The 15,992-nt window shown below is 43.5% G+C and overlaps 1 protein-coding gene across 3 annotated transcripts in view; it reads left to right on the plus strand.

Annotated features, from left to right (window-relative positions):
- The window catches only part of LOC129709233 (scavenger receptor class B member 1-like), a 37,918-nt gene that overhangs the window by 6,922 nt on the left and 15,004 nt on the right, over nt 1-15,992 (plus strand). For all 3 annotated transcript variants that reach the window (XM_055655457.1, XM_055655458.1, XM_055655459.1), the window contains 7 exons: nt 103-244; nt 5,608-5,811; nt 10,270-10,365; nt 12,155-12,270; nt 12,710-12,876; nt 14,251-14,369; nt 15,606-15,679. In XM_055655457.1, coding sequence (XP_055511432.1) covers nt 103-244; nt 5,608-5,811; nt 10,270-10,365; nt 12,155-12,270; nt 12,710-12,876; nt 14,251-14,369; nt 15,606-15,679 — 918 coding nt within the window. The remainder of the gene's footprint in view (nt 1-102; nt 245-5,607; nt 5,812-10,269; nt 10,366-12,154; nt 12,271-12,709; nt 12,877-14,250; nt 14,370-15,605; nt 15,680-15,992) is intronic.

A 15,992-nucleotide genomic window follows, 5' to 3' on the forward strand; every position in this document is an offset into this window, starting at 1 on the left:
AACTGGACTCGATGTTGGTGCCAATTTACGTTTTACAATAATGTATTGCATGAAGACTGTGCTGATAATACACTGTTGTGGTTTGTCTGCTTTACTTCACAGAGAATACAGGCAGAAAAGTAACATCACTTTTCACAACAATAACACCGTCTCATACCGTGAATATCGTCGCTACTATTTCTATCCTGATGGGTCAGCTGGAAATGAAAGTGATGAAATTGTGTTGCCCAACATGCTTGTCTTGGTAGGTATGAGCTACACACTTGTTCTTCATATGGAGAGCAGTTGAATTGGAATGAGGAGCAAAGCTGCCCATGATACCGCACTCTCCCCGCAGCTCTTCCTCTGTCTTTTCTCTGAGTTCTCTACCCCTTGCCCCTCCTGCCCACACACCACTCCCCCCCACAACGCTCCCGCAACGCCCCCGCCCCACTGTCTCCACAACCCCCCCGCCCCCACAATCCCTCTCTTGGTGTCTCTTTGTGGAGGAGGCAAGCAAAACGGTTTTTACCCCTTACCCCCCCCCCCCCCCACCCCCCGCCCCACACGACACACCAAAAACACACATTAAAACACAAAAAAAAATTAAAAAGTTGAAAAAACTAACACGCTGCTAGCAGGGCTGCCGACTTCCAGCGCCCCCACCGACCCAATGGAGTGTTTCATCCCATGGAGTGTCTCACCATACTCACCCCATGGAGTGTTTCAGTTGTCAAACATGCTCCTGATTACCCCACACCATTCTCCTTCGACAACTGCACTATCCTCATCAATCGCCTTCATGTCTTGACTGAAAATCACAGCCGTCCGATCAATTATTTTAGGATAAACCTTTCTAGAGAACACGCTACTTTTTGCTTCGGGAATTTTCAAAATATAGATTTTTGAATTTGGCGTTGGATTGGTACAAGGGGACTACAAACCATGTAATATCTATTTTTTGGACACTAACTTTCTACATTTCTACTTTTGAGTATGTATGTGGCAATTATGGCTCATGGAATTTTCTCTCACGCTACTAGTTATATTCGTAACAACATATTTAAATACGTGAAATTTTCGATCTTTCCGAACCCCTTAAAAAATGTCTGAAGAAGGGACCCGACCCTTAACGTCGCCTAGCCATTTCCTCCCTAGATAAACACAACATGCTGGAGTAACTCAGCAGGTCAGGCAGCATCTCTGGAGAGAAGGAATAGGTGATGATTTGGGTCAAGACTCCTTTCGGACGCTCCATAGATCCAGCCTGACCTGCTGAGTTCTCCAGCACTTTATGTTTTGCTCTTAAAATAAATTAGTGGTCCGCTGAAGAAACTACATGATAAACCATTCTGGAAGTGCAAGTTTTGCTGTATACTTCATAGACCACATCATAATACATCTTGAGTGAATTTATGAGGTTAGAATTTTTTTTAATCCCCAGGGCCTGATGGTCTGCATCCCAGGGTACTTAAGAAATCGTGGACGCATTGGTGTTCATTTTCCAATGTTCTATTGATTCAGGATCAGTTCCTGTGGATTGGAGGGTAGCTAATGTTATCCCACTTTCATTCAGATCTTGAACTTTAAAATACTAATAGATTTAATCTGCTATAATTTATAGAGGTACAGTATGACTTTTTATATCCTTACATTTTTAAGCAGCTAGATCTTATTTGATCGGGTTTCACCAGGTTGTTACATTGGCGAAGTGGTATGTTAATGAACCAGAAGTCAGGTTGTGCATGCCATGATGGCGGCTGTGACGTTACGTTCTACGCCTCAGCAAAGATCATAGAAGGCTTGCTCTTGTATCTTTGCACCTCAGTGCATTAGATTACGCAGGAGTGGAGTATCTTCTTCTGCTCTGTGATCTTTGGACCTGACCCTCCACATCCAGTCCAAAGCCATGCTGACTAAGTCCCAACCTGCAATTATTACCTCTACGCTAAATGCCTTTAGTCCAAATGGTACAGTAAAATTTTATCCAGTGTACAGTACATAGACAACGAAATGCATTTAGCATCTCATAGCAAACATTCAACTGAATGGTTCTTCACCGAGGTCAAAGAAGCTGTTCCTTACCTGCTGGTTCGGCAACGGAGAGACAGCGCCTCCCGGATGGTAGGAGGGTAAACAGAATGTTGGGGTGAGAGCTTAACGCCCTTGCACAGCGCTTACTAAAGACTATAACTGTATATTTTCACCACCCTCTGTGCCTTCCGGTCGGAGAAAGACAGTTGCCATATCCCTACTGTGATAAGGATGCTCTCGATGCAGCGGTAGAAGTTCACCAGGATGGCAAATATTATCTGTAGGAAGAAGAGACGCTGATGTTTTGATCAGAGTAGAGGTATTGTGGGTCCAAGATATTTTTTCCATCTCCGTCCCGTTAATGTGGATGGGCGTGGCGTTTTCTTATATATTTAAAATGAAGAGGGAGTAGAGGAGGGGCTCTCTTGTGAATCGCACTGTTGGATTGACTTTTAAATTTCATTGTACCATGTACCATGTGCAATGACAATAAAGAGATTCATTCATTCATACGTAGAGGTAATCGAGGGAATTGCAGGTTGGTGAACCTTATGTCTGTGGTAAGGAAGCAATTGGAGAGAATTTTGCATTGTTAAAGTTCACGTATGGCTATGGGGTAGAAGCTGTCTCTGAGTCTGTTTGTGCGAGTTTTGAAAGACCTGTACCATCTGCCAGAGGGCAGCAGGTGGAACAGGTTGTGTCCAGGGTGGGTAGGGTCCTTCAGGATGTTGGCTGTCCTGCCAAGGCAGCGAGAGCTGAAGATGTCCTTCAGGGAGGGCAGTGGGCAGCCAGTGATTGTTTGTGCGGTGTTGATGACCCTTTGAAGGGCTCTCCTGTCCGCTGCAGAGCAGCTGGCATACCATGTGGTTATACAGTACGCCAGCACACTCTCGATGGAGCTGTGTGGGCTTTCATCCTCCTGGTCCTCACCTGTTACTAGAGAAGTTGCAAAGATCTTCATCAGGGCTCCTGCAATCTCTTCTTCCTGAAGTACCTGGGTAGATCCCATCAGCTCTTGGGCAATTATCCACTTTAGTATTCAAGAGGCAAACCGTCGCCTTTAGTTTTAGTTTAGAGATAGTGTGGAAACAGGCCCTTCGGCCCACCAAGTCCGCACTTACCAGAGTTTCCCTGCACATTAACACACTGGATAATTTACACAAACGCCAAGTCAATTAACCTACAAACCAGTACGTCTTTGGTATGTGGGAAGAAACCGAAGATCTAGAACAAAACCCACGGTCACAGGAAGAACGTACATACAGCACCCGTAATCAAGCGAGTTCGGTATTCCGACTGCGCATGCTCGGGTCAAAGGTCATTTATGCATAAACAGCTCTGTGAAGCAGTGGACCTTAATTTCTTCCGTTTTTTCCAACTTTGATTCTTCTTGGTAAGAAAATACTGCTTTCAAACTATGAAATAGTTGTATTTATTGTTCCTTTGTTAAAAGCTGAGATTGTTTTGTCGTTTTTATTGCTTTATTATGCTTTGGTGAGTGAGCGAGATCGTGCTCATGCGTGGTCCAGTGCTGCCTGACCCGCTGAGTTACTCCAGCACTTTGTTTTGTCTGTTCCTAAATTCCTCGCCATTGCTTCGGACAACTTCCCAGCTGATCTAAATCATGATGTGGGTTAAGGCATTGCCTCATCAACTACAACACATCGAGGGTCCCATCACTGTTCTGGGAGTGCACCACTGGTCACAAACTTTACTTGGGAAAGCAAACTTTGCTCGCCCTCTGTCTCATATAAAATTGGATCCCACAGCTTTCACTTATTGGATCAGTTTATTGTCAAACCTTGTCAAAGGCCTCATTAAACTCCATGCAGACAACTGCTACCATATTGCCCTCATCAACATACCTGGTTAGCTCTTCAAAACATTGTTACATTCGTGTCTGTTGTCAGAGTACCTAGCTTCACCATTCCCTCACGCTGTGTTCTACACTCCAACTGCCCTCTTCCTCACATTCATCCTTCATCTCCTCTGACACTAAATCTATGCCCTATGTTCTGGCAACCTGGAGGCGCTATCTGTTCCAGCTGTGACGTACGTAATGTTTTGCGAATGTGTGCTGTTGATCAGTGAAGGCAAACCCCCATATGCCTTCTTAACAAACTTACCTATATTTGGAGCTCCAATAAATGAAAGTATTTTCCTTTCAAAAAACCACATTGACTTTGCCTCATTCCTGCATTCCAGCGGAGCAGCGGGTGGAGCTGCTGTCCTAGTTTCAGTTCTGACCTCCGGTGTTGTCCCTGAGGGTCGGTAAGTTCATGGACCAGTGTAAATCTCCCCTAGTGTGTAGATGAATCTAGTGGGGAGTTGATAGGGATGTGGGGAGAATAGAATGAGATTAATGTAGATGGGTGCTTGGTCAGTGCAGGCTGTTTCCATACTTCATGGCTCTGACACTTCTGAATTTTTCCACGTACTGTACTCTGCTATAGTTTTTAACATTTCCTCTATGATAGATGCTGAGAGTCACAATCGTAAAGCACAGAGAAAGGCCATTCAGCCCACCACATCCAAGCTAAACATTGGCACACATACATGTTAATCCAACTCCCAGAACTTGGCCAACTATGCCTAGGCGATTCAAGTACTTGTCTGGACATGTCTTAAATGGTGTCAGCAACTCTGCTTGTAGCTCTCAGACAATGTCTTACAAAGTGCGCGAAAAAAAAATCCCCTCTCAATCTCTTCCCCCTTATCTAAAATCGGAATCCTCTAGATTTATCGATCTTTGATATTGGGGGGGGGAGTGGTTCCTGCAGTCTACTTTAACTGGGTTGTAGTTTCCTGCATTGTGTCACTCGTGAATAAAGGAGTTAGATTTTCCATTTTCTAATCTAATAAATCTTTCCCCAGATCTAGGTAATTCGGGGAAGATTAAAACCAAAGCATCAAACGTCTGAATAATCACTTTGCAAACCCTAGGATGAGGTACATCAAGACCTGGCGACTTTTCTGCCCCAGGCACCAACAATTTGCTCAGATCCACTTCCCTGAATTTTCTGACATTCGTTCCTCCTTCCAACTTCTGATTTATAAATATTTTTGGGATGTTACTTGTTTTATCTACAGTGAAGATACTGCAAATACTAGGTAATTCTCCCAATTTTTCATTATCAGGACGAATGCTGACTTTTCCTACTTGTTTTAAGGGTGGCAAAGTGCTACAGCGACAAAGTTGCTGCCTTATGGTGCCAGAGACTTGGGTTCGACCCTGACTATGGGTGCTGCCTTCACAGAGTTTGTATGTTCTCCCTGTGACCACGTGGTTTTTCTCTGTGTGCTCCGGATTCCTCCCATACTCCAAAGACGTACAAGTTTGTAGGTTAATTGGCTTCTGTAAATTGCATCTAGTGTGTAGGATAGAAATAGTGTACGGGTGATAATTGGTTGGCATGATCTCAGTGTGCCATGGGCATATTTTCACTCTATTTCTCCAAACTAAGCTAAAGAATCAATAGACGATTTTTTGTGGATATAGCAAATGCATTGAGGAAAAATAACAATCAAGAATGTGTGGTTTAATACAATATATATAATATTTTAAATGTACTTAATGCTTTTATTTAATTTCAGAGTGCAGCTCTAATGGTTGAAGACTGGCCCTATGCGTTGAAATTTATCTTCAGCACAGCATTGAAGACCTTTAATGAGACTCCATTTATTAAGAAGACTGTGAAGGAAATAATGTGGGGATATGATGATCCACTTATTGACTTCCTTAATCGAATTTTTCCAGGCGTTATGCCATTTAAGGGAAAGTTTGGATTGTTTGCTGAGGTCAGTATATTTAATCTGAATATTTAGACAATGCCTCGGGTCCAATCTGCTAGAAACAATTCACTGAGACACGACTTCTTCTGAACTCTAGTAATCAACCACCGTAGAGTTGTGGAGAGTTGCAGCATGGAAACAGGCCCTATGGCCCACAGAATCCATGTGGTCCATCAAACATTCATTTTTATATAAATCTTACCCTATCCCGATTTTATTCTCCTCAGATTCCCATTGGTTCCCTGCAGATTCTACCACCCATTCATAGGTTAGGGGCAATTTACTGCGACCAATGAACCAGTCTCCAGGATACGTAAGGAAACCCACAAAGATTGGTACAGCACAGGAGCCAGCCCTTCAGCCCACAATATTTGTGCTGAAAGTGATGCCACGATAAACTAATCTCTGTCTACAAATGATGTACATCACTCCATTCCCTGCATATCCATGTGCCTATCTGAAACGATGTGGAGGCTTCAGAGAAGGTGTAGGAGGTTTACCAGAATGCTGCTGCCTGGATTTAGAGGGTGTTGCTTATGAGGAGAGGTTAGACAAACATGGATTATTATGTCTAGTGTGGCAAAGGTTGAAATGAGACCCGATGGAAGGGTGTAATTATGAGAGGGATAGACAGCATTTTATCTCCAGGCTGGAAATGTCAACGATGAAATGGAAAAAGGTTAACGGTAATGTGCATTATCTTTAATGCACACTGGTGGGGGCTGCATGGTACGCGCTGCCAGAGGTGGTGGTGGAAACAGATATGATAGGGGCATTTAAATTTTTTTAAATTCTTTTTTAATTTATATTTTTATTAGAAGCAGTGAACAATAGCATAAACCGCGGCATATGACATAATACATTTATTGTACATCTTCCATTTTAATTTTAACAAAAATGAAATAGAAAAAGAGAGAGCAAGAAAGAAAGAAAGAAAGTGAAAGAGAGAGAAATAGTAAAAATAGAACCCCTAAACTACCAAAGAGTGTAGTCACAAAGTGAGTAAGTAAAAACTTTAAAAAATAAAAAGACAAAAACGAAAAATTATTTTAAAAAAACGTACAAGCCCATAAAAATTGTTGATATACCTGCTTCATTTCTCACCACACCCATCACCCTGTCTATAAATCGGATTAATTCCAAAGTTGTGTTGCACCATACTATCCTTGTAATGAATCAAGGAAAGGAGACCATATCTTTGAAAATTGCTCTGATTTTCCTACTAAGACGAGTCTCGTATCTTCACGATGTAGCGTCTCAGACATGCTGGTGATCCACATTTTAAGAGTTGGGGTATATGCATTTTTCCAAAATTTAAGTATAGGTTTTTTCGCCATTATATGATAGGGGCATTTAAGTGGCTTGTGGTTGGGCACGTGGAAATGCAGGAAATGGAGGAATATAGGTCTCATGCAGGCAGAAAAGTGTAGTTTAATTTGGTGTCATGTTTGACTTGGACTCTGGGCTAGAAGGCTTGTTCCCGGTACTGTACTATTGTTTCTGTGTTTCACTGTCCACAACACCACCAATTGTGGTATCATATATTAATATACTAAAAAAAACACCTACATTCTCACTCAAATCGTAAAGATAGATGATTAACAACAGGGTCACAGGCCTCAATCTGATTTTTTAAAAATCCTCCACTACCATTTTCTGACTCCTACCCCCAAGCCAAATTGGGCAACACCTGAGATCCTTTATGATCTAATCTTCCAAACCAACCTATCCTGTGGGGCGTGTTAAGGATTTGCTGAAGTATGAAGACAATAAACTCAACTCGACTTGTAGACAGAGATTACCTCATTTATCACCTTCAACAATCCTTTTGGCCATTTCTTCAAAAAAGCTCAATCAAATTGGCCATGTACAAAGCTGTGCTGACCATCCCTGGTCAATCCTTGCCTTGCCAAATGCAAATAAATCCTGTCTCCAATAACTTTCCAACTACTGATGTTAGGTTTACTAGCCTGTAATTTCCTGCTTGCCCTTGCAGCCCATCGTAAATAAAGTTACCACATTAACCACCCTCCAGTCTTCTGCTTCCTTATCCGTGGCTAAAAAAGGTATTGATTATTAAAGATGTTACAGCACCGCATTTGGAAAGCAGTTTCGGGATCGGTCATAGTCAACATGGATTTATGAAGGGGAAATCATGTTTGACTAATCTTCTGGAATTTTTTGGGGATGTAACAAATAGAATGGATAAGGGAGACCCAGTGAATGTGGTGTATCTGGACTTTCAAAAAGCATTTGACAAGGACCCACACAAGAGATTAGTGTGCAAAATTAGTACACATGGTATTGGGGGTAGGGTATTGACATGGATAGAAAACTGGTTCGCAGGCAGGAAGCAAAGAGTAGGAATTATCGGGGTCCTTTTCAGAATGGCGGGCAGTGACTAGTGGGGTGCCACAAGGCCCGTTGCTGAGACCCAAGTTATTTAAAATATATATTAACGATACAGACGAGGGAATTAAATGTGACATCTCTAAGTTTGCAGATGACGCAAAGCTGGGTGGCAGTGTGAGCTGCGAGTAGGATGCTATGAGGCTGCAGGGTGACTTGGATAGGTTGGGTGAATGGGCAGATGCATGGCAGATACAGTATAATGTGGATAAATATGAGGTTATCCACTTTGGTGGCAAGAACAGGAAGGTAGATTATTATCTGAATTGTCTTCTTCTTGCGTATGGCGTGCACAGCCTAAAGGGTAGACATCCAGACCAGGACAGCATCAGTTGCTGGGTGGATGGCTTTGATGCCACCAGGGAAAAGCCTCAGTGGGCAGTCATTCATGATGTGTGGGATGATCTGGTCTGGATGTCGCAGTTACAAGCAGGGTGGGAGATTGGAACCTTCACGCGGTCCACCCTGTTTCAACTAATGCAATCAACCTGACGTGCACAAACAAATAGATCTGAATGGTGTCAGATTATGAAAAAGGGAGGTGCAACAAAGTGTGCTTGTACATCAGTCACTGAAAGTAAGCATGCAGGTACAGCAGGCAGTGAAGAAAGCATATGGGACATTGGCCTTCATAATGAGAGGTTTTGCGTTTAGGAGCAAGGAGGTCCTACTGCAGTTGTACAGGACCCTGATGAGACCGCACCTGGAGTATTGTGTGCAGTTTTGATCTCCCAATTTGAGAAAGGACATTATTGCTTTTGAAGAAGTGCAGCGTAGGTTCACAGGTTAATTCCCAGTATGGCGGGACTGATATATGATGAAATAATGGATCGACTGGGCTTGTATTCACTGGAATTTAGAAGGATGAGAAGAGATCTTATAGCAACAAATAAAATTCTTAAAGGATTGAACAGGCTAGATGCAGGAAAAATGTTCCAGAAGTTGGGGGAGTCCAGAACCAGGGGTCACAGTTTAAGAATAAGGGGTAGGTCATTTAGGACTGATATGAGGAAAAACTTTTTCACCTAGAGGTTTGTGAATCTGTGGAATTCGCTGCCACAGAGGGCATTGGAGGCCGATTCACTGAATGTTTTCAAGAGAGAGTTAGATTAGCTCTTAGGACTATGCGATATGGGGGAAAAAGCAGGGATGGGGTACAAATTTTAGATGATCAGCCATGATCATATTGAATGGTGGTGTTGGCTCAAAGGGCCGAATAGCCTACTCCTGCACCTATGTTTCTATATAAAAACATCTGCCAGTGCTCCAGCAATCTCTTCCCTTCATTCCTACAACATGGACATACCCTGGGAATTCATCCACCTTTATGCTTTTTAAGACCACCAGCACCTCCTTTTTTGTAATATCCATTTTCGGGACATCTTCCCTGAACTGATTAGCTTCCATGACCTTCTCTCTAAACTTAGAATTCATTCACGACCTTGTCTGCACCCTGTGACTTGACATATAGACAATAGGTGCAGGAGCAGGCCATTTGGCCCTTTGAGCCAGCACCGCCATTCAATGTGATCATGGCTGATCATTCCCAATCAGTTCCCCGTTCGTGCCTTCTCCCCGTATCCCCTGACTCCGCTATTTTTAAGAGCCCTATCTAGCTCTCTCTTGACAGCATCCAGAGAACCCGCCTCCACCGCCCTCTGAGGCTGAGAATTCCACAGACTCACCACAAAGTGTTTCCTCGTCTCCGTTCTAAATGGCTTACTCCTTATTCATAAATTGTGGCCTCTGGTTCTGGACTCCCCCAACATCGGGAACATGTTTCCTGCCTCTAGCGTGTCCAAACCCTTAACAATCTTATATGTTTCAATGAGATATAGATGACCGTTGACTCTTGAGGAGACTTTCTCTATCTCATTGTTAGATCATTGGCCAAGTAGATTTGCCAGAAGCCAGTTGTAGTAACATGCTGGACAAAGCAAACAGACTTTATATATTGTACTTTTTTTGTGCAACTTTCTGATGCTCATAGGATTAAGGTAGATCACTTTGGATGAAAAATCAGGTTTTGATGTTGATTTTCTAATTTCTTTGTAGATGAACAACTCTGATACTGGGTTATTCACAGTTCACACAGGAGTCGGTAACATCAGCAAAGTTCATGTCATAGATAATTGGAATGGTATAAAAAAGGTTTGTAAATTATGAACTGTATTTGTTAAAAATCTGACTATCATTGGGCTTTGAAGCTTTTGCATTTTCCATCCAGTTTCTTTTGGATTCAATGAACGGAGGTGGTGCCATTCCCGTTTCTTTTGATTTTAACAGTGATTTTGAGTCTGGGAAATGAGGAAGAAGTATCATAATGATGGGGATGGGACTGATTCTCTTCAATAGTGCAGGCTTGATGAGCTAACTCGTCTCCTACACTGCTACCCCTAATCCATGTTTGCGTTGTAGATCACAAGGGTTCTTGGGAACATTGCCCCTCATCTTATCAAATGTGGAAAAGTTCAAGGGGTATGAAAACCTTTGCAAGCCACTGTATTCCTGTTATTCCTGTATTCCGGAACCAGGGGCCACATTTTAAGAATAAGGGGTAGGCCATTTTGGACTGAAATGAGGAAAAACCTTTTCAGCCAGAGAGTTGTGAATCTGTAGAATTCTCTGCTCTTAGGTCTATCGGAATCAAGGTGTATGGGGAAAACGCAGAAACAGGGTACTGATTTTGGATGATCAACCATGATCATATTGAATGATGGTGCTGGCTTGAAGGGCCGAATGACCTACTCCTACACCTATTTTCTATGTTTCTATGACATAGCCAGTATAAAAGGTGAAGAGGGGAGCTGAGGCAAGAGTTGACAAGCAGTTGATGGATCCATGTGAGGACTTGTTGATTGGAAGATGGGTGGAATAATCTGCAGGGCAGGGAAATATTGTGAATTTTTGGCATGAATGGATATGCTGTGCCTTGTGTATTGGAATCCTCTGTAATTAACCAATGACAAAGTCCTTCTCAGTCATTATACACATGGACAATTTCCACTCCAACTGACTTGAAATTTAAGATAATTGAAAACTGTAATATTATGACAACCTATGGATTGGGAAATTCTAGCCTTTTTTTTAAATAACATGACTGCAGGTCAGAGAGTGGTTCAGCAGTAAAATGATTTGCAAAGTCTTAAGGAAAATAGAAGAGCTGTAAATGAAATATTTTCTTGGTCTTCCTCTCTTGTGTCTCTTTCCTCCTGTCCTTGACCCTTCCTCACTCTTTGCTTCTTGCCTGTCCATTGCTGTCCTTGGTGATTTGAGGTGGGCCATAATTAAGATGGAGAGTATCCAATGGCTCTTATGCAGTCTACAGCCAGGAAATCATATACTTCTCAAAAGTCTGATCTTGTACGTGTGTATATCTGTGTGTATATGTGGTTGTCTTTGCATATTTGCAAAAACACTACGCGGTAACGATTACATTTTTACATATTTCGATTGACAATTTTCCCCTCACTGAACATTTTATGCTTTACTTCTCAACGTATTCTCAACATTGCTGATTAAAGTGTAAAAAAACTCAAAAGACTTTGAATTTAAAATGATCAGCTTAATTGATGACGTCACAATGCCTCGCTAGCAGTGATCAGCCTCACTGAAGATTTCATCCTATATTTGACACATTATTCGTGATTACTTTAAAAATGCCAACTTTCACAAGATTTTTACATATTCTGATTCACATTTTCCCCCTCTAGGCAGGGAACACCTTCACTGAACATTTTATGCTTTTTTTCTTGACTTATTCTCAACATTACTGATTAAAGTTTTAAAAAAATCAAAAGACTTTAAAACGACCAGCTTCAACTGATGACCACGCCACCCGTGGGGGCTACGGGTAGGGGATGGGTGCGTTGGGGGAGCTGCACTTGGTCTAGCGTTATTCTAAATGTTGCCTTACTGTGTCCCTTTCTTCTAAATCCAGGTAAACTACTGGCATTCTGAGCAATGCAACAAGATAGACGGAACAGCAGGTGAAATGTGGCCTCCGTTCTTAACTCCATCAGACTTATTAACCTTTTACAGCCCAGATTCTTGTAGGTAGGTGGCTTATAGCAACCGATTTCAATCACTTATTGTTTCCAATGAATATCTCGTCTCTGGAGTGCTGGTGGTCTTTACATGACTGTGGCCTTTCATTCTCTCCAGAGATGCTGCCTGTCCCACTGAGTTACTCCAACATTTGGTGCCGATCTAAAGGATTGTGGCTACAGGCCCCGCAGAAAATGACCAACGGTGTGCCTCGGGGACTATTGCTGAGCCCACTGGTGTTTATAACTCAGCGGGTGAGGCAGCATCTCTGGAGAGAAGGAATGCTCAGTCTGAAGAAGGGTCTCGACCCGAAACGTCCCCCATGCCTCTTCAGAGATGCTGCCTCACCCGCTGAGTTACACCAACAATTTGTGTCTACCTTCAATTTTTGTATGAATAAAATATATGACAGCAGCAATGTTATAAAATGCCTTTCTTTAATAAACAGAACATTGGAACTCGTGTTTCAGAAATCTGATTGGACGTTTGACATACCAACTTTCCGCTACGTTGCCCCAAAGACAATGTTTGCAAACGGGACGGTGTACCCTCCCAACCAGGGCTTCTGTCCGTGCCGACAGTCGGGGGTTCTAAACGTCAGCACCTGCAGACACAGTGAGTACCTTGGTGTTCACGCTCACCTTGGTGTTCACACTCACCTTGGTGTTCACACTCACCTTGGTGTTCACACTCACCTCACCTTGGTGTTCACACTCACCTTGGTGTTCACACTCACATTGGTGTTCACACTCACCTTGGTGTTCACACTCACCTTGGTGTTCACACTCGCCTTGGTGTTCACACTCGCATTGGTGTTCACACTCACCCGGTGTTCGCACTCACTGTGGTGTTCACACTCGCATTGGTGTTCACACTCGCATTGGTGTTCACACTCGCATTGGTGTTCACACTCACTTTGATGTTCACACTATCCTTGGTGTTCACACTCCCCATGTCTTGGGCTTCTTTGTTCTCCAGTTTCCTCCCACTTCTCAAAGATGTTATTTGGCCGCTGGTGTGCAGGTGAGCAGTGACATCTGGGAGCAATTGATGAGAAAGTGAGGATTATTGGAAAAGGGGGTGCCAGGCTTTGGCGCAGAATTGCAGGGCTATCTCCCGCTCACTATAACTAAAATATGTAAATGAAGCCAAGTTGATTTGCGTTATTATTTCCTACGCAATAGCCTTATTCCACGGATGTAACTTGCTCCTGTATCTCTTCATCTCCATTTATTTTACTAACTGGCAACATTCGATGTGGGGTTCATCAATGTATTTCACAGCTCCGGGTGAAATGAAGCATCACACAAAATTAAGAATCACACAACCTCCCTTCCATTGACTCCATTTACACCACGCTGCTTTGACAAGGCCAGCAGCTTCATCAAGGACTGCTCCCGCCCCAGTCACTCCCTCTTCTCCCCTCAGGCAAGAGACACAAATGTTTGAAAACACATACATCCAGATTCAAGGACAATTGACTTCAAGCAACTGAACCGTCCTCTCACCAGCGAGCGTACGGTCCTGACCTCCCATCTACCTCAGTGGAGACCTTTGAACTGTCTTTAATCAAATTTTATTGGACATTATCTTGCACCAGATGTTATTCCCTTTATCCTGTAGAGTGCACACTGTGGAATTCTTTGCCTCAGAGGGCGGTGGAGGCAGGTTCTCTGGATGCTTTCAATAGAGAGCTAGATAGGGCTCTTAAAAATAGCAGAGTCGGGGGATATGGGGAGAAGGCAGGAACGGGGTACTGATTGGGGATGATAAGCCATGATCACATTGAATGGCAATGCTGGCTCGATGGGGCCGAATGGCCTACTCCTGCACCTATTGTCTATTGTCTATTGTGGATGGCGTGATTGTATAGTCTTCATTGACTGGAAAGTACACCACAAAATGCTGCTCGGTAAACGTGACAATAATAAACTAAACTAAAAAATAAAACTAAAATGAGGCCCTGGGTTTGTGGTCTTTTATTTACAGATTCCCAAGTCTTCATCTCGCATCCTCACTTCTACAACGGTGACCCTACGCTGTGGGAGGCTGTGGACGGATTACACCCCAGTGAGAAAGACCACGCACTCTTCATTGACATCCACCCCGTATGTCCTGCTAATTTCATGATGTTTGGGATTGGAAAATCTATTGGGGTGTAATGTTCCCAGAACGAACTAAATTCTATTTGCAGACTCATAATAGACATGTTGTGATTAGTTGCATAAAACCTATGATGTAATTTCTGTATCCGAGTGGTGGCGCCATGGGGTGTGGCAGCCTCACCTGCAGCTGTTAGTTTTTCACCCCTTTTTAAAAAATTTTAGTTTGTTAAAAGTTTTGTTTTGGAGGGGAGGCCTTTTAGTTTTTTTTATGTGGAAGGGGAGGGGGGTAAGGGGGAAACCGTTTTTTCCAGTCCCTACCTGGGCGAGGATGCGTCCTTCCTCCGTGCCGCATCTTTGCCCCCTACCACCTGGATTGGTGCTGCCTTTCCTGCCCAGAACGCCCAGAGCTTTGAGCTGCAGCTTCAGCGGTGGCGTAGCATTGAGGTATCATTGCGGAGCGGGCAATGCCTTACCCGGGTTGTTGTGTGGAGCCGACTTCAACATCGTGGAGCTGTGGGGTCTGCGGAGCGTCCAGCCGCAGCAGCGCTGAATTTAAACACTGTGGAACCTGGGATCTTTCAACGAGATCGCCAGTGTTGGAGCTCCGACCAGCGCGGCCTGTGGACTTCGGAAGCCGCGGTGTCCGGTAGCTAGCGGCCGTTTCGGAACACCAAGCCGCTGAAGAGTGTTCTTCCGACAACGGAGTTTCATCATTCCGGCGAGAGGGCCTGAAACATCGGGCTGCTGTAACGGTGACGGCAGAGGCCTCAATAGGCCCTGACCACTGGTGAACATGGAGGAAGTGGACTGAACGTTGCTGCCCTCCCTCACAGTGGGAACCATTGTGGGGGGATGTTTTATGTTGCATGTTAAATTCTTTAATGTTGTGTTTATTTTTATTGGTGTGCTGCAATGGCAACTCAAATTTCACTACACCAATAAATGTCCTTTGTCCTCTATTCCAGGCATGGTCTGAAGAAGGGTCTCAACCCAAACATCATCCATTCCTTCTCTCCAAAGATGCTGCCTGTCCCGCTGAGTTACTCCAGCTTAACCAGCATCTGCATTAAACCTAAACTTGCAGTTTAACCAGGGGTGGGAGGGGGGATGGTAGTTGCCATGATGTTTCCCAATGTGTAGTATTGGGTTGATGGGGCAATGTTTCTGTTACTTAATGTTTTAGTAAACTGATTTCTGTCAAAGATCAAGTTGACAACATCTTTTGTTTGCTGCTTTCAGCTAACTGGAATCCCTCTAAACGTCTCCATCAAATTGCAACTGAGCCTTTACGTAAAAGCGGTGCAAGGAATCACGTAAGTGTGGCAGCTACATCAGATAAATTAACAGCACGTTTATTTGCATTTAGTTTAAAGATACAGCATGGAAACAGACCCTTCATCCCATGCAATCACGGGTAGAATGTGCAAACTACACACAGACAGCTTCCGAGGTCAGGATCAAACCTGGGTCTTTGGGGCTACAAGGCAGTGGATCTACCTGCTGTGCTGGCCCAGGATTTCCCCAGCTGATTTCCCCAGCTTTAAGAATAACGTGCAAGCCATTTAGAACGGAGACGAGGAAACACTTTTTCTCACAGAGTGGTGAGTCTGTGGAATTCTCTGCCTC

The sequence above is a fragment of the Leucoraja erinacea genome, chromosome 25 (assembly GCF_028641065.1).
Source record: "Leucoraja erinacea ecotype New England chromosome 25, Leri_hhj_1, whole genome shotgun sequence".
In the NCBI taxonomy this organism is placed as follows: Eukaryota; Metazoa; Chordata; class Chondrichthyes; order Rajiformes; family Rajidae; genus Leucoraja; species Leucoraja erinaceus.